Source organism: Uloborus diversus, chromosome 4, assembly GCF_026930045.1.
Source record: "Uloborus diversus isolate 005 chromosome 4, Udiv.v.3.1, whole genome shotgun sequence".
NCBI classification, from domain to species: Eukaryota; Metazoa; Arthropoda; class Arachnida; order Araneae; family Uloboridae; genus Uloborus; species Uloborus diversus.
This window is the reverse complement of record NC_072734.1, coordinates 126,521,466-126,548,494: the sequence shown is the minus strand read 5'-3', so window position 1 is coordinate 126,548,494 and position 27,029 is coordinate 126,521,466. Positions and strand designations below refer to the sequence as shown.

Below are 27,029 nucleotides of genomic sequence, written 5' to 3'. Positions count from 1 at the left end.
TGAAGTGAGTGAGTATTACTAGACCACATATCAAACAATAATGCAAAGGTTAAAAAACAAACATACATTTACCAACGTTAAAGCGCGACTGTCCAAATTGGCAACCCGTGATCATCATGCATTGGCAATTGCGTGATAATAACGGATATGATGCCCTCTAGCAGAAATGTATGCGTGACAGCGACGAGGCATGCTGACGATAGTATCGTTGATCACCTGTTGGGACAGTAATATCCACTTCTGTAGTATAAATTGATTGAACTCTTCTAGGTGTCCTGTTGGACACTGTGACCAGCAATCTGTCTTTAAAATGTATCCCATACATGAGCTATAGAACTCAGGTCCAACAATCTAGGAGGTAGGAGGCCCCACCGTCAATGAAATGGTTTCACTATTCAGATAATCTCAAACCAATTGTGCTCTTGGGCGAAAATTATAGCGTATAAATCTTGCGTTGATACACATTGCAGCGATAAAAAACCTTACTATATGGTATAGGTTTTGTCCAAAATCAGATTCTCTTGTCGGAACTCTCAGCGAGCACGTATAGGTCGGTTAGAGCGTTTATTTCTATCCAGGGTCGACACAAGAATCTCTTCACGTCCAAAATGGTTGTTCTTGACAATGTTTACAGCCCGATACTGTGTTCTTTGCTCTCGCTATATCAGTTCGCTTTCGACAATCATTCTGAATGTAGATCTAGACCATATCCATAATACTTTAAAAGATCCCGTTAACCCACTTTTCTGGTGTCCTGTTCCAATGTTCATGGGCTCAATACAACCACTATCTGAGGTGCGTTGATGACAAAGGCAGATAGACAACAAGTAGCCGTGTGCCATTCCTCCTTCATGCAATCTGCACGACACAGTTTCGCACTTTCCCTACTTACAATAGCAGAGAACTGCGACACCAGCAGCTGTTGCGCTGTGAACTTTTTCGGTGTTTGGCAGATTGTAACAGGTAGCGACCATCTGCCGTTTTGGTTACTCTTCGGCGTCAAGGCCCACATCTTCCACTGGCATTTATTTTCCTTTGGTAATGGTTTCACTATAGATGTAGTAAAATTATAGACACAAATCCGTATCGGCAATCACTGGCCGCCATTGGACGCGAGAGGATTGGCGAAACTCGAAGAAAACGGGCACAAGTGATTTGCGTCACACAAAAGAAAGGTATCCTGCTTTCGTCAATGGAATTTTGCAGTTGTTTGTTTCGAAAATTTACAGTAAGCAGTTTCTTGCTTAAATTTTTCTCATAATTTACTTTTATAGTTTATTTTAGACGTTTGCCCTTTACTGAACTTTCTAATTTGCCCATGGAACCGGTTTGTTGGTGTGGATGTAGTTTATGCTACATCTATGGGTTCTACAGCCTGTGGAGGACACTAATACGATCTACATGCAGCTCTGGCAGAAGCAACTAGTGTTACACCAGCTTGCAACATACCAACAGTTATCCAATCTATACTGTGTAATACTAATGTAGTACCATTGCGCTGATGGTTTCTTATACTTTAGGTTACGTGGCGTACGCTCAGAGAGTACTTGATCTAACTTAACCACTGAGCCAAAAGGACGGGTCGCGGCAAAGTTGAATTATGTGCTCTCTGAGCGCACACCACATCAGCTTGCAACCTTGACTCTCTCAAACTTTGTGTAACCAATTACTGCTTCCAAACTGAATGCGCAAGTTTGGCAAGTCCCTTTTAAAAGCGTTGCGGTCGTGACCGCGTGGTTGCCTTTTATTCCAATTATGATTGCGTATTCGCTAAATTCACCGTTTTGCATCTCTTAGTGATATTTCGAGCAGGTGTGCCGTGAATTGAAACTGAGAACGTCGAATGGTAGTAATTACCCCGAATTGGGCGAGGGGTCCATCGTAGAGGGAGATCTGGCCCACGCGACAACGGTCCCTGTTGGCCAGCGATTCGGGGGTGGAGTAGCCACCGCGGAGTCCCGCCCCTTCTGCCAGGATGAGCTCCAGCTCAGGCGTCGCTCCCCCGGTCACCAGCGAACGGATCAACGTCAGCGCGTTCGCGTTGAAATACGTCTGCAAATGAAAAACACATTCGTTAAGGAAAACGCATTAATTTTAATATATTGCACGAAAAAGAATCAAGTGTTCAGTTATTTTGCAACAGAATGAAGAATTCGCTCCACTGATTGAAATTTCTGAGTTAAGTTCAGACAACATGTGATGGTGTTCGCGATGGTGTTCCGCTGCGAACACCGACTTTGCCCCCTTACGCTACGCCTTTGATCACCGTAAGTGGATGTACTTTAACACATATACTACTTCCGTTCATAATTACAGCTGTTGGGAGGAGTGTCTCAAGGTAGTATGCCAATCCCAGGGTCTTAATTTGGGCTAATCTGACCTTGATTGCACCACGAGTCCTAAATAGCCCATCGTTAGAAATTAACAGCTAATTTTAGGCCGAAAAGTAATGCATAAGTTTTGATTCTTTAAAATACAACAGCACAGAGAAGTATTGATACTTTATTTTGGTTTAACTCAATTGTTTTTCCATCGCCTTAAAAACATTCAAATTTTGCAACAAAAATAAATAGCTAAAACTGTCAAGAACTTTACACGATAACTCTTTTCTATATTGTTTGAAACTAAAATGATTTTTATTAAGTTTGATAGAGTATGCTAAATATATTTTCTAAATTTGATTGAACTATAGTTTAACTTTTCTTTAGCTCTCTGAACAAAGTTCAAAAAATAGCAATCAGAACTCGTCACATGGCAAATTAGTGCTAGAACGATTTATAATTTTTACAATTTTGCTTGGTTTGATGAAAGCATGAGAACATGCAATAAAACAGCAAGTTGCGAAAGTTCTTGCTACTGATTTCGTGCTCCCCAAACCTTGGTGTCCTGGTCCGTCCCTCGTGTCCTCATGTGCCCATGTCTCAATCCGGCACTGTGTAGGAGAAAAACAAGTAGGAGAGAGAAGTGCTCACCGTGCTCATGAGGGAGTCTAGGACACTGACCGCGAAGGCCGTGCCGCAGGCGAACGGCTGCGTTAGATAGAGTTCGGTGTCCGGGTCGTCGTCATCATCCTGGTCCAGGAACTGCACATTCGTGTCGTTCACTGTAACAATAGAAAGAATGCAGTCATTTGAAATATATATATATATATATATATATATATATATATATATATATATATATATATATATATATATATATATATATATATATATATATATATATATATATATATATATATATATATATATATATATATATATATATATATATATATATATATATATATACCATCATTACTGTTGTTACGATAGAGAACACAGTCAACGATAGAGAACACAGTCATTTATTCGCACAATGAAGTGAATAATAGCACCATATCGCTCACTGTAATAGTAAGAAAAGAATAATTTTCAAACAAAATATATCTCGACATTCGTTTTAATCGTTACAAAAATGTACAGCCATTTGCAAAAGAAATGTCGACTTTCTTGACGTTCACTACAACAGTAGAGAACACAGTCATTTATTGCAACTTGGAAGTGAAATATATCACAGCATTCCTGTCGCTCAATGTAGCAATAGAGAGAATACAGTCAGTTTCAAACCTGATATATATCGACATTCACGTCATTCACTGCAACAATGTAGATAATGCAGGCAAACGAAATATTATCTTGATGAATGAAAATCCGTTCTAGAATGTTTCACGACTTTTATGTCCGCAAGCAGTGATGTTCCCATCAATTTTTCTGAGGGTATACTCCCAGTAATCCATCACGCATAATATGTGTATGCGGTCACATACACAACATGTCATAATATGAAAAAATTTGAAGCTTGAGGGTATACGCTATTTGTCTAAAAAAATGCTTGAGAGTATACGGCGTATATGGTCCTATGGGAACACCCCTGTCCGCAAGATCATTACCGGTTGTTTGGAAACGATTTTTGTTTTTGTCAAATCTACCGTATCAGATCAAGGTCTGATTGTCAGGAAAAAACACGGGTGCAATACGTATCAGAAACTGATTTTATTTCCATGGCAACTTAACTGGTATCTTAACTGGTAGGTGTTCCTATTTCTTCAAGGATGACGGAGCATCCTCAAGAAAAAGACCCCCAAAAGGAAACCAAGACGCAATAAATTACCCCCCATAAAAGTTTCAACGGCGCAGTCAGCGATATGACCCTCCTAATGAGCAACCCTTACTTAGGTGCTAAAAAAAATCGCGACAACCACTTCAAAGTTTTCTACTCATTCAGGTTTTGCTTGGTTGGGTTAGTAAAAACTAATGCTTTATGTCATGAATTGTGCTTGGGTTGTAAAAGAACCAATTAATATTCTTAACAGGTAAATCGATCTCTAAGAACAATTGATGCCAGTCACATAAAGCATGATGTTAAATGGTAATCAGCAACGTTTTGACGAACAAAATTAGCAGATTACTACAGACAAGTGTTTCGGGTCACTTTTACAGGATGTGTTTAAAAAGTTCACTCTTTTGCATTGGAAAAAGGGTTCATTGTAACCCCGAAACACGTGTCTGCTGTAATATGCTAATTTTGTGCTTCAAAACGTTGTTGATTGTGATTTACTTCTCAGCACAAAGGCGTTTATTTATTTCTTAAATGTAATATAAATAAATAACGAAAAAAAAAGATGCTTCGGAGATCGAAGCTACTACAGGGACTGTACTTTATGGAGCTGGAATTGATGCTCTTTAGCTTCTAACACTTAAAATGCGTTTTTCTCAGAACCATTTTTTCAAAGTTTGTGTTCACTCCCATTTTAAAACCAATTGACCGTTTCATTTCAAATTTAGTACATACATTCTCTAAATAAAAAACTCCCCCCCCCCCTACGTTGAGTTTTTGTTTTACTGGGCTTATTACAATCAAAATAGCTCATATTTTCGTGAAAAATAGTACTTTTACTTCAAATTACAGCCAAAAATTTTAAAGTCAAACAAAATAGAACGTAGGGGGGGGGGAGGATTAATTAACACTTTGACTAAACTCAAATGGAATATCATTTCAGATAAATGTCAGCTGAGATACAGCTAAACACTGAAAAACATCTTTCTCCAAAGGTGCTCTGGGAAAAGCTCTGTCACCGGCTTATCTGTGGTTATTTTTGATCAAAAATTTATAGAATATTCTTAAAACCATACATAATAGTGCACAAAAGGTTTCCATAAATTTAATCAAACCATTTGAAAAAAATCGTAACAAAAGTGCTTTTTTTTGACACTAAAAACCTATCTCCCCTCCCTTGAAGCATGATGTAGTTTTCTTCTGAACTATAATTCATTATTGGTAGATATAAAAAAAAAATTTCTCGTAAATTCAGCCACAGCTAAGAAGGAGCTAATTAGTTTTTGATTTGTAGCATGAATAGCTTTTTGTTTTTATAATGTCATATTAAATTGATATGGCGCTTTGTTTTCCACCAGGATATGCGAACTTCGACGGTTACACGTATTGTATTTTATCGTGTAACTGGTAGCAATACATTGTAAAATTTGGGAAAGGTCACTTAAACATTTGTTTTGAAAAAACTTAAAAATTGAAAACAAAGACTTTGTTTCAAGTTAACGCTATACTAAGTAGTGTAGTTGGTATTAACCAACAATGCTTGGGTTACAGCAGTTGTTACAGTGGGGTCCTGTGCACCTGCTAATTTGTGAGTTACTTTCATTGTTGAAAGAATTGATTTTCGCATACATTTTGCACTTTCCGATGGCAACGATAGAATATTTGTAAACAACTTGAAATGTTTCGTCTTTCCGTTGATAGTCGCTGCTCTTTGGGGACAATTTGTCTTTGTAAGAGGTATGAATGCTTTAAGTTTTATTAAACTTTTTTTCAGTTAATATAATTTCATTTCTACGAACGTCATATCCATTTAAGAATTCTATTCCAATTAATTTATATTGCACCTGCGATGCTTCTGAAATTTTCTTTGTTAAGCCTAATTCGAATTCATCTTTAATACTGTGTGTATTAGAATTGTACAAACTGACTTTTTTTTTGACTCAGTATATCATGCTTAATCATTTGCTATTGTTCCAACCTTATTGTGATAACTTCGTTCTGAATTACAGGAATATAATTAACAGTATTCCAAGCATAGGCGTAGGAAGCGGGGGAGCTGGGGGAGCTTGAGCTCCCTCTATAATATTTCAAACCGGCTCAGCTCCCCCGGAAAAATTCTCACAGTATAGCTTTTTGCAGTCAGTACATTATCTACCTCTAACCTGATTTCAAAATGAGAACTACCTTTTCTAGGAACTTCCACATAATAACCAACAAAGAAAGGGGAGAGATGGAGTGGTCAGTACGTTCAGTATATTTGGGTTTTCCTCTTTTCAAACCTCTCGATTTCCGGAAGAAAAAGAAAAGTATTAAAGACAAGTTATCTACATAGGGGTGTTTTCCGCCTTCTCCACTTTGAGCTCGTCTTTCGCAAATGTATTACATATTACACTGTAGCTTAGTTTATGTTCTTAGCTTTCCATGCCATTTGTATCTCACACTTTCACTATACAGAGATAATCGTGAGTCAGTTTGGTATTTAAATATGAAGGTGCTCCAGACACGTATCAAAAAGAAGGTTTCTAAGGTAAACAACTTACTCAGTTTTAGCTTTACAGAAACTTATCTCATTTTAAGTTATCTGACCTCCCGGACGCGATCTAAAGAATCTCCGGCGAATCCTTTTAAATTCGTTGATTAAAATAAACTTGCAAAATATGACACGAAAGTTAAACTAAAATACCGAGTGGTCATATAATATTTTTGTTTATTGCAATTATCAAAAAAAAAAAAAAAAAAAAAAAAAGAAGAAAAGAAAAAAGAAAAAGAAAAAATCAATGCAGAGAGAGAGGAAGAAAAGAAAAGAAGCCCAATTTACAAACAAATTTATTTAGTATTTTTTATCCATCGTTTCTTTCTCTTTTTTATTTTTTTCATTTCTTCATAAAAAGTTCAGTCCCGACCAAAGAAAATTGTTTAGCGAGTTCTCAAAAGTTTAGCAATGTAGTTATAGAACAAAAAATAGTTCTAAACTAATTTTCAAGGGATTATGATCGTATGTTTCGGGTGTTAAATTCCATGTTTTGATCAAAAGATACGATCAGATAGCGAAAATATCACTGTTCGATGGTCTATTGAAACCAAAAGTGATCTTCTGTCAGAGGACATAGACTAAAAGCCTGAGATACATATTCTTCGAACAAATTTTTTAAATTCTATAAAAGTTACATTTATTATTTTTGATTGGAAATATTGTCAGAAGAAACAACCTAAATCAGTGACAATCCCAGAAATGACTTTTGCGGATACATATCATTGCTGTGATAAAAAAAACACAATTTCCAGAACTATACCCCAGTAAAAACTAAAGAAAACAAACTTTTTATAGATTATTTTGTTATATTTAAAACCGTGAGGGATTGATTTTTCCATGAAGTTAAACATTTGCAAAGATAAATATAATTTAAAGAATTCTAAGTTACTACGACACAGAAACCAAAATTCTCACTAATCAAAATCGGTGAAATTTTCATTAGAATATTAAAAAAAAATAACTTCAATAATTGTAAACACCGTTACGATGTTAAAAACAGTGCGAGTTTATTGAAAACAATTTTTTTTTCTTTTGAACATTTAGAATTTATGAAGTTACATTTATTCTTCTTTTTTTCTTTCTCAAAATTAAGGGTTTTTTTTTTGTCACAGGTATGTTTTCATGCTAAAAAAATGCATGTGGAAGAGGACGCTCGAGCACCCCTCAAAATGTTGGAGGTTCTGAGACTCTTTTTCACGATTAAAAATGTTCCTTTTCACTTACTATTGTTAGAAAAAACACCAACACTGTTTCATAGTTTCTCTGAAGTACTCTTACTTACATTTATCTGAACTATACAACGAACATTTTATTTAAACACATTTCAAGCGCACTGTTTCTCTACTTATTCCTCTGTTTCTAGTTCTCATAAAAGAAAGTCTTCTAAATGCTACTCTGCAGAAGCCCTCCCCTACCTCCTAAATTATTAAAAAACGTTGCAATATTTGTTTTTAGAGAGCGATTTCCTGAAAATTCCCGGAAGAGAACCCATGACTGAACACCTTGCTCTTCACAATATGGTAGATTATATAATATTCCGTTCAATTTCAAAACATTGCTATGCCTCTAACATTAACAAATATGATCTAACTCGAATAATTTTCGGGGAGCGACACCCGAAACTCTTCTCTCTGATATCAAAAAAGAAGGATGAAAATTCAGTTTTTAAAACTACAATTTCTAAAACTTTAAGAGGAAGGAATCTTTTCCAATAACCTCATTGAGGAACCCTCTCTAAGACTTCAATTTCTAAAAAATTCCAGAGAGCCCTAGAACCTCCCTTTTCCCTGACATCATTGAAGACACTCTTCAACTGCCTTTTTGGAACTTAATATTTGAAATATCTGGAAAGAAATGTAAATCGATCGAGGACAATCCCTGAGTCATATCATTTTCAATAACGTCATAAATGCGGTCTGAATTCGCGTTTTAAAGACATAAATTCCGAAAATTTTCCAGGGAGGGCATTCGAACATTTTTTTTCCCTTAACATTACCAAAGACTGTCTAACACTACGTTTTTAGAACTAAGATTTCGGAAATTTTCCAGGGCTGAAGCCCCAGGAACCCCTATTGATACGTGCTCATCTTCGAGAACTGACCGACCCCCTTCCAAAAACCATAAGTTTTATCACCCCATTCTCTCCATATACAATTGAGGCAGTGAGAAGCAAAAGGGTGTAAGTGGCAAAATTAAAAATTTCGAGATAACCAGTACAAATAGTAGATGAACCTCTCCTCTGTCTTAGGGTGAGAGATAATACAAATAGCGCTGGTTGCTGCTGCTGTACAGCATGATTTAGAAAAAAAAATCAATGAAGGCTTACCTGAGACGTTAACTTTAAACGCGTTTTGCTCAAAATTTGAAGATGTCCACTTACATCCCTTTGCTTCTCACTGCCTCAGTTTATATATTAGATATGATTGAAAACATTACTGGGAAAGAGAGAGGAAGACGAAAGGATAGACAATCATTTCAAATAAGAAAATTTTTTCAAGCGCTCCCCTCCACCCCCCCCCCCAAAAAAAAAAATCTGGTGGCGCTATTGCTTCTGTCCCTTGGATTTCTATCATGAGCCTTAGCTGCCCCTACTTTTATGTAGTTCCTACGCCTCTGATTCCAAGGTTTTGATAAAATATGCTTAGAAGCATAAGCTAATCCGTTTTTTATTCATGAAGAAATAATATCTTTGGTTAGCAATGTAATCTTCAATAATTGTATTTGAAAAACAATATTTGAACTGCTTAAACTCCTGTTTTCAATAAAATGTTACTAATAAAATCAAAATGTATTGCTGTGGAATTGCTCATTATTACGTGCAATTCTTTACGCAACTTTTCTGAACAAGAAAAAGGTCTCACTAATGTTTTATATTTTTTTATTTCGTTTCAAGTAAGAAAGACAGACAAATATCAATTCTGTTAACGATTGTAGCAATAATTATGAAAAATTTAACGAATCAATTTGTTTAACTTATGTTACAAAAAAAAAAAAAAATCTTCCATTAAAAAAAATGGATTTAGATATTCGCAACTCCAACGAACTATAGGGGGCACTGCAGTCACTGTCTAATAGCGGACGAAAAAACTAAAACAAACGCACGTGGTAAGGAAGAAAATGCTAAAAGTGTTGTGATTTTTGTTCGTATGTATGATTTTTTCGCTTTATTCTTTTTAAATTAATTTTCAAAGTCTTGTGGATATTCTGGCCCATGTAGAAAGAAATGAGAATTGAAGAAGCATTACTAAACGTCAAAGATTAATGCAAACTACGTAGTTCGTAGTTCTAAGCAGCTATTTCCACGATGTTGAATTCGATATTTACCAATTCTTGATAAAACTAAATAATAATTGTGGCCTGACAAGAACAACAATTAATGCTAGAAAATTCAATATGACATTACAAATTATTATCGAAAGAAGATGATACTTTTTTGCCTTGCTTGGCTAGCGCTTATTGTTTTGCATTTGTAGCTGAGTTATTTCTCTCGAATTCCCGAATCGGTTAATTTAAAATTTTTCTGTTTCGATTTTTCTAATTTCTGAATTACGATTTAATTATGTCATGTTATGCAAATCATCAACAAAATTCTCACGGTGGTAGTTTTCTTTTCAGTTGATTGACCATTATTTCTTTTTACTTATCGAATTCTGTAATCTTACTACCATTTTATTCCACTCATGATAAAAATTAAAAATGGTTTAACTAAAATCGCGAAATCTTGCCAAGGCTACTTTGCTCGCACAATACTAAAACTATAACCCTAAACAAATTTGGCGAAACCTTTCAGCTGAGAATAAAAGGAATAAAGTAAATTCTTTCTCGGTTAAACATTTTTCATTTTGTTCTACGATAATATATTCAAGAAAACATTTTGCTTACTGTCCATTCCAACTAAATGCTGCTGCAAAATATGGTTAGTTTAATTAATTTAAGATTAAAAAAACCCCATATTCTTACAAATTCATACAAAACTGTAAAAATTTTTTACCTTGTATAACGTTATCCAAGTTTGTTAATCCAGAATTTTCGCTTTCACCATTTCTCAATCAACTCATATTTTAGAAGGAAATAATGAAAACTAACATTTTTTTGAGAAGCTCGAGAATACTACTAAGGGACGAATTAATTTCTGTAGCTGAAAGCAAACTAAGACACATCGATTGCGTTAATAAATACTCAGAACAAACTGCCTGTGTTTACGTCAGCAGACATACGTGGAACGCAACGTGGCAATGTTTTAGTTTTCCCGGCAGTTTTATAAATCACCGCAAGGTAGCGTATTCGAGCGCTGGAGTTGCGAATTTTAGACGCTATTTTTTCTCTTGAAACACGCAGACGATAATCAGAGAGCTGGCTTTAGTTTTCCTCATCCTTAATTTTTAAATGTAACTGGCAACCTTTGAGTTACAACGGAATAGTGTGTTCTTGTGCACGAATTCTTAATTTCAGTATTAAAGTTTATAAGTTTTTCAAGATTATTAAAAAAGTATTATTATAAATTTTAGTTTAAATTCTCAGAACTACTGAATATTAAGGATTGCTATTTATTTTTTAGGTTTTGTGATAAAACTTGGCTTAATTACGCACGCCCTCCTGTATTTCATCAGTGTCATAGGCTCAATACTATTTTTGTTCTATCTTGGAAAAATTCAATTGTAAATGCATTTCCTACTATTAGAACCACTAGGGATTTTTTTGCAATTTCATGATTACTACTCAGTTTGAATGGAATATATACCATTCTATTTAATACATTTAGCAATTCTTCAATAAAATACCAATGTATTGGTATCACAGATAAAAAAAGTGTATGGACCTGACTAGTTACTTTCTCGTGTGGTGTCGCACTGGAGATTTTTTCTAGTTGAAGTAACAGTTTTTATATCCTCTTATGAACTATCAATGTAAATTAAAAAATATATATATATTTTTTAGTACGTAAAATAACATTTCGATCGCATATTTGATTTTTCAAATAATGTTTGTTTCCCTAGTTATAAAAAAGATGTTACTTTAACGAATGCGATTTGTAGTATAATTTTTAATGATGCGATAACAATAGAAGCTTATGATTTTTTTCTTAAAAATCTCATTTTTTTATCACTGATGTTTCTGTCATTTTTAAACGGCATTAAATGTTGTTTTTGGTCTTACTTAATATTTCCAATGCACTTTAAGACGACCATTTAATCTACTTTCTCCCACTTTTACAGAAATGCGCCAGTTGCAATGAAATTTTGCGTTAACGAACTTCGTACTCTCAATAAAATATCTTATTCGACGTTTTTTTGCAAGGACATATAAAAAAGTTACGATTTATGAAAAACATAAAATTCTTAATTTCAGTCTTACTGAACTGCAAAAATAATATTGGTAACTACGTTACATCAAAAGTAGTGTAAAAGGATGTTCCTGGAGCTTGATTACACCAAGATATATCCTTATTGTTTGATTGCACAAGGAATTATCTTAATTGTTCCATTGTACTAAACATAATTGTTGATGTTTCATTGCACCACTTTTGCATTAAAATAGTTTCCACCATTTTTAAGGGTTGTTAAGCTAATGTTGTTTACTGTTTAATTATTAGCAAAAATACTACTTGTAATTCCAGCAGTTTTTTTTAAAGAAATTATTTACAATGTAAAAGAAAAAGAAAGAAAAAACTTTTGAATGATATAAAAGCAGTAAGCAGCCGAAATTTAAAATAAGAAGTTGAAAGAAGTATGCTGCCGTGCTAAGCACAAAAGTCGTATCTGCACTTTTTATCAAAATAGAGTTACGGTCACCAGGTGGTTATTCGTCACATATTTAACCTAAGTACATTGTTTTATGGTCATACATGCCAATGGGAAACATTTTTTAAGAAACTCTAAAAAAAAATACATCTGAATAAAATACATGGAGCCGCACAACTTTAAACGGCAATTTCTCATTTTGAACTCAGCTGCAGATACCACTTTTGCACTTAGCACGGCAGTATGGAAACAACACTTCTTTCAACTTTTGCAGCCCCTTTATGAACTTCTAAACATTGGAGTGAATTATGATTTCCACATCTGAAGACAAAAGAGAGAGGGGGAAAGTGCTTACCAAGTTCTGTGATGAGAGGGACGTTAGTCCCGTACACGGATCCTCTTCTCTGCATCACTATGGGACTACCGAGGGGGGATAAGGCATCTGGGTCTCCGGGATCTGCAGGGAAAAAGTGAAGTAAAATCACAGTCCTTCCGATACATTACTGCGTCATCATAAGTCGTAAAATAGAGGAGACACATCAGTGAATTAACTCCCCCCCCCTCTCCCGCCAGTAAATGAATAGTGCGTTTCTTTTTTTTTTGGAAAATTTTTTTTTTGAAAAGCAGTTCATTTAGATGAATTGGAAGTAGTAACTATTTTCCATGCATTTCCAAAAAGAAAACAACTTGAAAATGACATGTTAGTCTTTTGGTTGGGGTGCTCACTCACTGAATTCGGGCACTTTTTTTTCATTTCAACCCTTCAAAAAACTTGACCCAGAAAAAGTTCTCTTACATTTTGAAAAATAACTATATGAGTCAGCTAAAATGCTTTTACTGTCATGTGTTAAATATTGCAATCTTCGATGATGCTATGTATCTTTGAAAATGGAATTACATTTAAGTGTTAATTCACTGATAGTTCTCAACTACCACCAAATACCGCTAAAAACCCTATTACCATTCCGAAGAATTTTGAAGATACCATTCAATGCTTTATAGAGCATCCTTCAAACTGAACTTTTAGCAAAATAAGGGTGACATCTACGAATGGTGGTGCGAAGGAACTAGTACAAGAATCTTCAGTGTAAATCCGGAAGTGTTAATTGGAAGCATTTTTTCTCGTGGAACATGAAAATTCATTTAATAGCTCAGTTGATGTGGAATTTGAAGCTATTTCTTTTTTGTTTCGATCTTGACCCCATGATTGTTTTGCTATAGTAACCTGAACCTTATTAATTAGGGTAGACCGACCAGTGAATGAACATTTAAGCACAGTTTCATTTTTTAAAAATCCTAGTAATTTTAAATTCGATCCTATACAGATCATGATAGTTAAAACATTTTAATTGATCTATGTAAATATCTCTAAAAAATCGTGGGAACTTAAATGATACTGCTCCGACATTTTTAGGTGTTTAAAGAAAAAATTGCACAACGTCCCAGTGAATGAACGCCTCGAACCAGTAAATGAACACAAATTGGTCCAGTGAATGAACATGATAAATTTTGATTCAAAATGAAACTAAGTTTCTTTGAGATCTATCTATCTATCTATATAACTATCTATATCTATTTATCTATCTATCTATTTATATAACTATCTATATCTATCTATCTATATCTATCTATCTTTTTATATATCTATCCATCTATCAATATACCTTTCTATCTATTTTTCTATCTACAAATCTATCGGTCTATCTCTATGTCCATTTACCTATTTATCAATGTAAGTAGTAAGTAGGCCACTATAGGGGCAGAAGGAGGAAAACAACTCAACATTCCTGAGGGGGCGTGGTCCTCCGCCATCTTGGATTTTTTCTTGTAGTCTTGTACGGGGGTATTTTTAGGATGATGTCACTGATTTTCTTGAAGTCTGTTACGAGGTTATTTTTCGGATGACGTGATTAATTTCTTGAAGTCTTTTACGAGGCTATTTTTCGGATGACGTCACTGTTTTTCTTGAAGCCTTTCACGAGGGTATGATGACGTCATATATGACGTCACGCTTCAACGACGCCATCTTGTAGTACGTCATAGAACACGTTGTTTCCTGTCTTAATTTTAATTACTTAATTAAAGTAAATACTAACTTATGCAAATTCTTATTTTTAATTAACCCAATTAATTAATTTATTTATTTATTGAATTTATTCTGAATTATTTACGAGGGTAATATTCTAAAATGCTCTCCCTGGGATTTGAACCGGGGACCTTTCGCTCCGAACGCGGATATGCTAACCACCAGACCAGAGTAAGCAGTTAATAGGGGAGGATAATAAAGCTTTAAACGCATAACATTCAGTAGTGGCGCCATCTATTGGAGGCTAGGGTCATGACAGAAAGCTTATGTGAAAGTGTGAATTAAATTCAGTAGATTTGCTGGTGGCGCCATCTAGTGATAATGAATGATAAAAGTGCTTAATTGCGAATCTATTTTTTAAGAGTTGTTTTGGAAATGTATGTGGAAAAAAAATGTATGTGGAAAATATTTTGGAAAATAATTTAAATAAAGATGGTTGTCGATGGATAAACGATGGTGACGCCATCTATCGGACTTTTTTATGACCTTATATTTTCATTTTACTTTATTTATTTATTTATTTATTTTGGTAGAAAAAAAAAAGGTTTCTGGTGGGAATTGAACCTGGGATCTTTGGGTTGCAAAAAGGAACCATAGATGATTGGCGCGCGCTTTACCAATCATGCTATGGCGACTTCATGATGTTTAAGTTATTTATGAAAGACTTGGGGGAAACAAAGTTTAATGACGTCAGGGTGTCGTTCCTACACGTTCCAACATGTTTTATGTCGAACAAAAGATTTTGCTACTTCAGCAACAGTTATATACGTCATCAATTACGTCACAGAAAACTTGACCAATCAGAGATCATTTCAGCAAACATATAAGATCTCCTGCTCATTCGAGACTTCAGTTTGCTTCGCACGGTGTTTGGATTAGGACCTATAACTCTTTCAAGATGAACTCCAATAACAACCAGAAAAGAAAATGTGAAGAGCCGCAGAGAACAGCTAAATCTTCAAAAAATGAAGAAACTGGGATACCTTTTATGGAGAAAAACATACCGAAAGGGATGTTTCCCATTGGAGAGGATGTTTTCGTGTATGCAGCTACTTACAAGTCAACTGTTAGTCTTCATGTAAGGAAGTTTCAAAAATACGGGGAGAAGTTTTACCCTACGACCGAAGGCATAACTCTACGCGCCTGGTGGATTCCGTACCTTCTTGGAAGGAAAACTTTGCCTCAAACAAACAGGGAACTGCAAACATTATTTGAACATGAACTGACCATCGAGAGCTCTGATTTTGCGAATTTTAAGTTCACCCGTTTAGCACAAACAGAGAAATCGAACACCCGATCCCTAGCACTGTCTGCAGAGCAGTGGGATGAAATGATCCGCCAATACAATCCTATCTCCAATATTCTTCTAGACCACCAGTTTGCAGCAATGGACTTCTTTTCGGCTTATAGTTCGATCGCGGACACACCTTTAGCCAAGAACCTTCTACCTGAATCTCTAGATAGCGGTTTAGGTACCCAGTACCTTTTCAACGTGTTGGAATTCATCATATGCAGCATCATGAAAGAAAAAGGTCTCAAGCAGCCCAAAATATTGGCTGAGGAATTGTGGGGAAATCGTATTGAGGATTTCAATTCGGTAGCCTTTACAATTGAAATAGAGGATATCGCAGAATCATTTCGAGAGAAGCTATGGGAAGAACAGCCCTTCCTGAACATGAAGCCTGCAATGTACCTTACCGAACTGTTTTTAAAACAAGCTCAATTAAATAAAATATTAAGATTAGCCCGAGAGAAACTGTGCCCAGCGGATGCATTCGAATTTTTTGAATAATTGCTTCAACTGTAATTTGTATTTATGTACAGAAAATGATTGTATGTAAATATTTAGTTTCCAAATAAAATGTCATTGCTCAGAATAAGTTTGTGTTTTCATTGCCTTACAATATTTTTACAAAAGCATATAATGGATATTTAAACAATATATATATACTTTTAGAGGAAAAAAAGTCTAAGTTCAAGTACTTCAATTCGAACAATGTTTGTGAAAGGAAAAAACAATCTAAAACATTAGTATTACAATTCATAAAAAAAAAAGGTATAAATGTGTTTAAAAAAAAAAAAAAAGTAACTCTAATTTTTTTGTTTCGTTCTTTTTCGAACATATTTAAAGTATTTATGAGAGTGAAAAACTAATGCAATGATATTGCTCTATTTCAAGTGGCTCCAAGATTTGCACAAACATGTAAAGCAAATGACTCAACATATTTCCCCTTCGTCTAAGGTTGCCCAAAGTTGTTCATGTCATGAACACGCAGGCAATGAGTCCAGACAAGAGTGAACAGGATTTAAATCCATGTGCACTATGACTGTTAGAGGGCGCTACAACTGTTTGTTTCTTGCTGACGTCATGTCGTTCCCGTTAATGGGATTGGCGAGTTCCATGTTGACGACATCACATACGTCATAGGTTAGACCACATAAATACCAATTCCTTCAGTTGGTTATCTCAGTTTCAGAATTTTTGAGCAACAGTTTGTTGGCATTTTTTCTTGCCCTCTGTCGAGTATTCAACATGCCTATTGGAAATAAGAGAACACTGGATGAAGCTTCTAGCAATGTAAGTAAATTTGTCTTATTCATTTTATTTTAGCTTTAAAGATATTCAGGCGAGTTCATTAATTTTTATTTTCTCTTTTACAGTATGCTGAAGAACTAAGGGATTCTGACGACGACGTAAGTATTTTAAAATTTTCTTCTAATTGTCTATGCATTTCTTTTTATAAATAGCTTTAGCTTTAGAATTTATTTTTGAGTTAATTTCCATATGTACTTGTCTTTTTCGTAGAGTTTGTTTATTTTAAAACTCTTTTCTATTTTTACAGTTGATAGGAGAGCCGACTCAAGAATTTTACGAAATTGATGACAACGATGTAAGGAGTTATACTTATTTAAACTTTATTATTATTATTTTTAACACATAGCGGATTTCATGAATGTTACGATATTTTTATTTTAGGTTATTGGAGAAGACACCCAGTCTTTTGCTGAAGCATCAGAAGTGTTTAAGGTGAATAACCAAAATGGCTCGGGTTTTGAGGTAACTCTTTTTTTTTTATGATTATTATGAAGTTAGTTTTACTGTATTGAGCAATCCGCGTTTTTTATGACTCTCTTTTTTTCAATCCTTATAGAATACCCCAGGTCCTTCTCATGCTGAACCCGAATTTGATGAAAGAGAAATAGATGACGCTCAAGATGTAAGTAAACTATTAACAAAATTAATTGTGGAATTTTGACAATTTGAGTAACACGTTTTTCTTTTTTATATAGATGGAAGCTGCATTGCAAATGGAATTGATTCAAGGGCGTTGGATCGAAAAATATAAGGCGAGTCAGAAAACTTTCAGAGCTAAGGTAGATCTGGAGAAGTTGCCCGAGGAACTTCGCGGTAAGCCGTTGGTCGCAGCAATTAGTTCCGTTCGAGAACTATTCAGAATGATAATTCGTCGTGCTAGTGAAGATTTGAGGCCGACGGATCTGATTCGTATTTATATTCAAGCTGACGGTTTAGACAAGCCCATTTCAACACGACTGATGCCTGTATCAGATCTCACATTGGAAACAGTCATGGCTGCAATTCTCAAAGTGTTGCAATCGAAGGACGAGATTGCTTTGGATTCCGGTTTTTCAGCTGACGTGGTCACTATTCGTCGAGACGTGGGAGCAGGTCGACGGAGAATGTTAAACCCGGACGTGGATTGTCTTAATAAAAGGTCCGTCATTACAATCCCGACTGACAGTGAAGGACTCTGTTGTGCAATGGCCATTGTCTGTGCATTAGCTCACCTGGACAATGACCGCACGGCTATCGAATCGTTTAAAAAACGAAATCGCCTGACTCTGTTGAACCGGGCTAAGGAGTTACATGCTGCATCCGGTGTACCTTTAGGTTCCTGTACGTACGCGGAAATAGCAGAGTTTGAGAAACATTTAGGGGTACAAATTGCAGTGATATCAACAGAAGAAATGAACAAGGTATATTTTTATTCATTCATGCTGACATTTCCGTATTGATATCTATTTTATTAGTGCTATTTATTTTCATATATTTCCTTTTTTTAGGTTTCGTACAAAGGTCCAAATCGGGGCAAGCGAATAAACTTGTATCTACATAAGGAGCATTTTAACGTCATCAAAAATCTAAGAGGATTTTATGGCTCCCACTTCTATTGCGAGTCCTGCGATAAGCCTTATCAAAATGCTCATGCTCATCGTTGCCCAGATAGTTGCCACATTTGCTTAAGGAAGCAGTGCACGCTTGGGGAACCCATAAGGTGTCTGGACTGCGAGCGGTTATGTCGCTCTACAGCTTGTTTCGAGGCTCATAAGGCTACTAGTGGAAATCAAGAGCTATCCTTGTGTGATGTGGTAAGTCCCTCTAAAGACTTTTTTTCGTACCTAGTTTCAGTTACCATATTTTGAAGGCCCAACAGTGTTTATTTTGATTTATTTATTTATTCTTTTTAGATGTATCAGTGTAGAAAATGCTATAAGGTTATTTTGCGGCGAGAATGTGCAAAGGATAAGCATGTATGCGGAACCACCAAATGTCCTAGTTGTGATAACTACGTCATAGCTAGTGAACACCGGTGTTACTTACGCACCATAGAACCAAAGCCTTCCTGCGAAAAGCTCATTTTCTTTGATTTTGAGACAGACCAGTCTTCGGGGGAGCATAAAGTCAACTTTGCTGTAGCGCAGTACACAGGTGGTGAGGAAATAGTTTTTAAAGGTTACAGTGCCTGTCAAGATTTTTGTGCATGGTTATTTTCACCTGCGCATAAGGGGTATACAGCGATTGCTCATAACATGAAAGGGTAAGTATAATCTTTCACAAGTAAATGTTTCTCTTTCTTATTTTTCCACATCGGTAAATTAATTATTTTTTTTATTTTTTAGATTCGATGGGCAGTTTGTGTTAAGCTGGCTATTAGAACAAGGTTTGACACCAGATGTGATTCCATGTGGATCAAAACTGATGTCCATTACTCTCAAGTGTCTCCAGTTGCGGGTAATTGACTCGTTCAACTTTTTACCAATGGCTCTGTCAAAGCTCCCGTCGTGCTTCGGAATGACAGAGCAAAAGAAGGGCTTCTTTCCGCATCTTTTCAACGTGCGTGAATATCAAAATTACGTAGGAAGAATGCCCGAGCAAAAATTTTACAGCCCCGATACTATGTCAACTTCTGTCCGGGAGTCGTTTCTTTCCTGGTACAGTGAGCATGCAGAAGAAGAGTTTAATTTTCAAGAAGAGATCCTGGCCTACTGTCGGTACGCAATCTTTAAAATATAATTAAATATTTCCCCTTTTTATTGTATTTTCTTTTGTCTAATACTATTTTTATTATGTTTTTAGTTCTGATGTAAATATACTACGTCGCTGTTGTTTAGAGTTCCGAAAGCAGTTTTTGGTGCAGGAAAATAGACGTCTTGTACCTGTAACAAACAGAAAAATGAGGTATTCATTAACTCACGTTAAGAACAATCAATAAAGAAAAATTTAAAGAGATCCAAAAAGAAGGAGAGTGATAAACAAGCCGGAGAGTAAATTGTACAGAATTGTGTACGACAAAAGAGTTATAAAAGAGAACTTTTTGACACTCCCCTACGGCTTCTAGAAAAATAGAGCGGATTCTAACTCCCAGAAGCAAGAGAAAAAAAAAAAAAAAACGGCCCTTTTCAGGGCCACCCAAATTAACATGAATTGGAATGCTTATATAGCAAAAAGTCTTTTATGAGACTATATAAAAAAAAAGGTTCTTTTCAGAGCCACGATAAAACAAAGGCCCTTTTCAGGGCCACACAGAAAAGAAGACCCTTTCTGGGCAAACTTTTATTTTTTCAGGACAACTGGATTCCTATTAAAGGTGGTATATTTTTCTCTTTTATTAAAGGTATAAAAAGCTTTGTATACGTGTGAGACAATCATTCAAAATGGAGTTCCCGTACTTGAAACATCCTTCCACTTGCATGATTTCGGGTCCCACTGGCTCTGGCAAAACCATTTTCGTAAAGCGTCTAATCGAAGAAAACATGTTTAGGCCTCAGCCTCAAAAGATTATTTACTGCTACGGAGCCTATCAGCCCTTGTTTAATAAAATGAAAAATATTGAGTTCGTAGAAGGGTTACCCGCTCATTTGAATACGGTACGAGAGTGTCTTATTGTGATTGATGATTTAATGTCAGAACTAGGAAACGATTCGCGGTTGACCAAACTTTTTACGAAAGGAAGTCACCATAGAAATATTAGTTGCATATTCATTGTTCAGAATATTTTTTATAAAAGTACGGAAATGCGAACAATTAACTTAAACTCGCACTATTTAATACTGTACAAAAACCCTAGAGATAAAAGTCAAATTACTCATCTTGCTCGCCAAATGTTTCCAGGCAAAGTTAAGGCTTTTCTAGAAATATTCAGTGATGCTACAACCCCCGCGTACGGATACCTTTTTCTAGACTTTAGACCCGAAACTCATGACCGTTTACGCATGCGCACAGGAATTTTTCCGGGAGATATAAATTACGCGTACGAGCCTCGTTAACCATTTAGTGTGTAGGAACAGGAGGTGGAAACATGTCTGCTGTTGTCATCGATTTTGAAGGTTTTCAATTAGCTCCACATAGCTATATTATTAAGGAGCTTGCATTTTACTCTGTGAATCACCATTACCATGGTCGCTGGTCCTTCTTACCTCCTCGCCCTTGGGAAGAATTATCACACAAAAAACAGAAAAGTTATTCTTGGATAATCCGAAACCTACATGGATTGTCTTGGGAAAGCGGCGAGTTACCTTACAAAGCTCTACGTCACATTCTGACTATGTTGTTCGTTTCTTTTACTGACATATACGTTAAAGGTTTGGAGAAATGTAAATTTTTTGAAAAGTTATCTGGAAAAAAAGTATTGGATTTAAATGATGTTGGTTGCCCTAAATTTCATGAATTAGAAAGCAGTTATGTTTCTTGTCCTGTGCATCCCCCTTACTTTAAGCACTGTGCTTTGGCAAAAGCGGCTGCATATGCCAATTTTCTATAAATAAACAGTACACACCACCAAATACGTCATTTGAAAGCAGAATGTCATCTTTTGCGCAACAAAATTTAGAGCAGCTCCGGCTTTTAAAAAACAGCAAACTTCGTACTGCGCTGTTGAGAAAAGCTCCCAATAGTGTTATAAAAGCACTATGTGAGTGCTGTAAGAATTTATTATGCGGCAACATCCCATTCAGTAAACAACGTTTGAAAAGACTGAGACCATATAAAAGGACCCTGCGCAAGTTGGCGCAACAGAAAGTTCCCTTGTTCAAGAAACGACGCATCCTCGTTCAAAAAGGAGACGGTTTCCTAAGTATTTTAATACCTGCAGCACTATCTGTTTTAACGTCTCTCATTCATGGATAATGCAAAGAAATACGTGTTGTTACCCGAGGATCAAACGCAACACTTTGCTACGGATCATTTATCTACACTGGACAAGGATACGAATGCCATTTTACTACGCCGCGACCTGAGCGATGAAGAAAAACGTGTGTTGTACTTGCAAATTTTGCAAAAATTCGTAAAATTTCCTTCTACAAAACCCTTGGAATCCGAAATGGTCGAAGAAAGAGGTCCTCCTGATATTCTGAAAGATATTCTGGAAACAGCACCAGAAAAAGGGAAAAAACACGCGCTGAAAATTTTAGAGTTTCTCAAGAACAACCAATCAACTGTTTCCTGGAATGATAAAAATGAGCTTCTGGTACAAGGTGAAACTATACCAAATTCAAATATTACAGATTTGGTCACTTTTTTACTGCGTTCTAGGAAAGCGAGACCCATTGGACATGAAGCATTTTTGAATGTATTAGAAGATGTAAATTTTCCTTCCGAGTTTATTCAGAACAAGTATTTGAAAAAAAGTGTTCCCAAGCCCATTGTTAAAAGACAGAAAACTATGTATGCCAAATCACCTGTAACCGAGCCCAATGTTAATCGACAGAAGAAAATGTATGCAAAACCATTTGCCTGGAAAAATTATGTGTAACCGTTTTCTTTCGTTTTTAATAAACGTGATTTTAAAATTAAAAACTTTGTGTCTTGATTATCTTACCTTTTTCCTATTTTTTTTTTTTTTCAATTAAAAGAGAAAAAAAAACTTTCCTTAATTCAAAATGTAAAGGAAAAAAAGTTTAACAAAAAAAAAATCTGTAAGGAAAAAAATAAAATAATTAAATTAAATTTTTTTTTTTTTACAGAAAGAAAAAAAAAATTACAAATGACTTGCAGGAAATGAAAAGGAAAAAAAATATCGTGTGAAAAAAGTATAAAGACAGTAAACCAAAACTATGAATTAAAAATAAAAAAGAACATTTATTATTTCTTAAAAATCATATTTACACCGAAATTCTTTTTAACATATTGATACAATTGAAAATCACTGATTTTCTGAAATAAATTTTTCACAATGATATCCATACATAAACATTGACATCTCTTTGTTAGATAGTAAATACAATATTGTCCACATACATTTGAAGTCAAACTTTGTAGAGGTACTTGATTCCATTTTACTTGTTCATATTTCTTCACAAATCTTGTAATATGATGACCATAAGCTTGAGGAGACAAACCATAAGAGTCGAAAAATTCAACAGTTTGAGGGTTTTCTATAAACATGGCAATCCAGTGAGTTCCTGGTTCAGTATGCTTATCAGTATTAACAACTATTGCAGCAGGAAACGATGTAATGCAAGGAATCTTATCACAAGGAAAAACTCCTACAAAATATCTCGACGCATAGCGATGCCGAAGCAATACTCTGCGAATATCCAAAGAATTCATCAGTTACCGAAATCGTACAAGATGTTTCTAGCTTTGTTGATTTCAATCAAATTTTCGAATTCGGCATACACCAATAAGGAAATGGTTTGAGGTAGAGGCACTTTAAATTTAAGTTCCAGTCTTAAATTACTGTGTCGAACGAGATTTAAATGAGCTCCATCGCAGAGGTCAGGGGACAGATCAAAATGAAATAAGCAGTATCCGTCGGGAAATTCTTCTCTTGACAAATAAAGTCCTCGTTCTTCCGAAGCACAAAATAAATTGTTAAATGCACGAATATAGTTTTTATTGGTAAAATCAGGCTGCAATGGATTATGAGGCATCGGTTGTCCGTCGATGTAAACTCCAATGAAATTAATATCATAGTGTTTGAATTCAAATGGTGACTTTTTATAGCTTCCGTTAAAAGCATCGTTGTCCACACAGGCTACGACCAAGCGCTTTGGCATTTGTCCAGTAAAGATGTTGTCTTGCACAAAACTCATGTTTCCTCCAGGAATGGAATATACTTTACACAGAACTCTGTTAATAGGATACTTGGCTGTTGTCTTCTCCAAGCTTTTAGCATGCCCCAACACTACGCCAGGGCTGACTCGAACTTTGCGAACAAACATCGATGCTTGCTCGAGGACTACTTTAAAGTTACCATCTCCTAATAAGCAAAACTCTGGTTTGCTTCGTATAAGCTTGATTTTCATATCCACCATATTAAGCATGAGTCGATCTTGATGAAATATGTCAACATGCAGACGCCCTATCATATCCACTGTAGTACTCAGTTTAAACATATTTGCTCTTTTAATAAATCCTACGTTAGGAGTCTTCTTTGCGTCAGTTAAATCATAGTTATTCATTTGACCTGCAGTATCCTTGAAAAACAATTCTGAAGACAACTGTGACGTTTTCGCTTCATATCCGTGGTTTAATAATTTTTCAATAATTGCTCTGTATGGATAAGTGTTGTTGCTCGAAGAGATTAATCTTTCATTCAAGCTAACATCCACCTGGGAAAACAAGGCATGTAAAAATAAATTGACGGGACCCACATTTTCTTTAGTTAATAGAGTTCCATTTCCGTTCACAATTTTAACTTTAACAAATAAGAGATTCTGTGACAAGTCTAAATAATCGTCACCGGTTCCAGAAATGTTAAATTCTATTGGACTACCATCAGACGCATTCGCAACAGGGTGAAATTCTATCCACTGCCCTCTTTCGATAACTGTTTGGGTGGGTGGTAAAGTAAATAAATTAAGTTCAGATTTAGCACATTCAGGAGAATCTTTTAACAAATAAGCCATTCTGACTAAGAGTCAAAAATATCACGTCCTTTAGCTCTCTTAACTTTGGCTCGAATGACTGGCTTAAAGGCTCTGCGCTTCCTTTTAAACCTTCCATGGCCAATCATCTCATCCGCCTTTTTAAGAGCTTTCTTAGCTAACAACTTTCCAACTTCTTTGCCTCTTGTTTTAGCTGAGTTTTCTAATTTCTCACCAGCTAATACATCGTTAGCAATCATGGCTCCAGTTCGTAAAGCTTCTTTTCCGATTGTTTTAACTCCACTTCTCAGGAAAGGCAGTGCAGTGCGGAAAAGTTTTGCGAAGAAACCACCAAGGCCATGTCCCTTTTGCAGAGACAGTCCTTGATAAAAGGGCATACCATTCCCGGTTTGCCCGACATAGTAATCTTCAAATTTTTTCGGACAACAAGTGTAAGGAACAAGCATGATTCACGTTTTGTGCACAAATGACGTTGTCCGCCTATGTCATGCAGTATTTATACAATTTGTTTCATGCGAAAATGCAGCACGATGTATGCCATTCCTCGTTCAAAAGGAACGAATTCACCAGAGTGTAGACGTAAATCTATTTCAATCGTTTGAAAATGTTGTCGTATGACAGGTAAGTAGTGAGGTCTCGTATAATGAACATTAACCATTTCACCATCCATTCCTTCTACTTTGATAATTTTTAAAAGAGGAGCTTTGACATCACCCACGATTTGGGGCTCTACGAGATCGCAATACACATACATGACGGGAAAAGATGCTGCTGGATCGGCTATAAAGGGACTCTGTATCGTTTCATTAAATTCTCCGGCATGAAATCCTAAGAGTTCTGCTATGCCTGTGTGAAGAATGACTTTACCACCTTCTTTTGTTTTGATTGTCACTCGTTTTGTTACAGGATGATAAAGAAATTCGATTTTATTTTTGAATGTCGTTAAAGTCATAGCTTTCAAGAGATCTGGGACAGTTTCGTAACAACCAGGAGGTACTCGCCGCCCTTGTACCTTTCCATCGCCTAAATCAAACCCGAATAAATTATTGTTCGACCTAATGTTATACCACGAATGAGGGTATATAATATCTGTTAAACCTACTTCCCATTCATGGTGACTCAAATGAATACTTGAGGGAAGCTGTGTAATAAAATGAGAAGTTTTATTCTCAGGGAAGTAGCGACTAGAGCTGTCACTGATAAGCGTCACAAAGAAGGACATGCTTGCGACTAAATGAAAGAGGTAAGTACAGCACTCTTTTATATCCCTTTCACATCATTCACCCATGCATTGAATTTTTCAGGATAGCCTTGAAACTTTACAAAATATTCCGTCTTTCCTAATCGCCGTCTTGTTTTCAAGACCTTCTCAATGGGATAATATCCAGAATCTGTTATTTTTTGAAGCTCTTGTGAATAAAACGTCCCCTCTAAAATTTCGCCAGTGAGATCTTTTAGCTTATACACTACGGGATTTCTGGGCAATACTTTATGAATCGTAAATATTTCTCTCGTCCAATTCTGCTCATATCCTTTCTCAAATCGCAATTTTTCTTTACTTATTCTTACGGTATCTCCTACTTTAAGTGAGCTTTGAAGCCTTGGCGTGGTTTCAAGAACCGCGTAAAGATTTTTCCAAGCCTCATTTTGATTATTTACTGTCACGGAAGAAGGCGTCATTTTTATGCTTCGATGCCATGTATTATTGTAACTATACACCAGTTTATCAAGCACATCGATGTAGCGTTTTGTATTCATTTCTGTAAAATACTTCCACATTTTTGTTTTAAGTGTGCGATTAAAACGTTCAACGACCGATGCTTTTATTGAATTGTTTGTCGTAAAAAAATGTATATTTTTCTTTTTCAGAAGTTTTTGCACTTGATTATTTGTAAATTCTTTACCCGCATCTGTCTGCAATATTTCCGGTGTTCGTTCCGAAAATATAATGTTGAAAGCAGATACGATTTCATCACTTTTCTTACTTTTTAGAGGTACAACCCATGCATATTTTGACAGAATATCCAAGCAAGTAAGTAAATATTTATAGCCGTCATTTGTATCTGCTAGGGACTGCATGTCGACCAGATCAGATTGAAACTGCTCGTTTATGTTGCCTACGATGACTCGATTTCTCTGGAACTTGTGTCTGATAGGCTTGTGCAAAGTGTACGAGTCCTTGCTCTGCAACCATGTTTTGATTTCCTTTGTCTTCACGCGTCCTTTTAAAGCATGATGTAAAGCATTCAAACCTCCAAAACTTCCTGGAACTTGAGGATCCCGATACAGAGGAGTCAGAACCTTGGCCATCACAGCAACGATTATGATCAATCCGTACGTTAAAGTTCATATCGATACAATGAGGTAAAAATGTTTGGGCACCTCTTTTTATACGACTGTTTTATAGCCATGCTAGAAACTCACAACGTTATCTGTGCTTTGT

The 27,029-nt window shown here is 35.7% G+C and overlaps 1 protein-coding gene across 1 annotated transcript in view; it reads right to left on the bottom strand.

The window, feature by feature from the left end:
• The window catches only part of LOC129221512 (calcium-activated potassium channel slowpoke-like), a 114,471-nt gene that overhangs the window by 4,875 nt on the left and 82,567 nt on the right, over positions 1 to 27,029 (bottom strand). The window contains exons 23-25 of the mRNA XM_054856003.1: positions 12,728 to 12,829; positions 2,973 to 3,103; positions 1,858 to 2,052 (exon numbers count right to left, since the gene is read on the bottom strand). Of these exons, the coding sequence (XP_054711978.1) occupies positions 1,858 to 2,052; positions 2,973 to 3,103; positions 12,728 to 12,829 (428 nt within the window). The remainder of the gene's footprint in view (positions 1 to 1,857; positions 2,053 to 2,972; positions 3,104 to 12,727; positions 12,830 to 27,029) is intronic.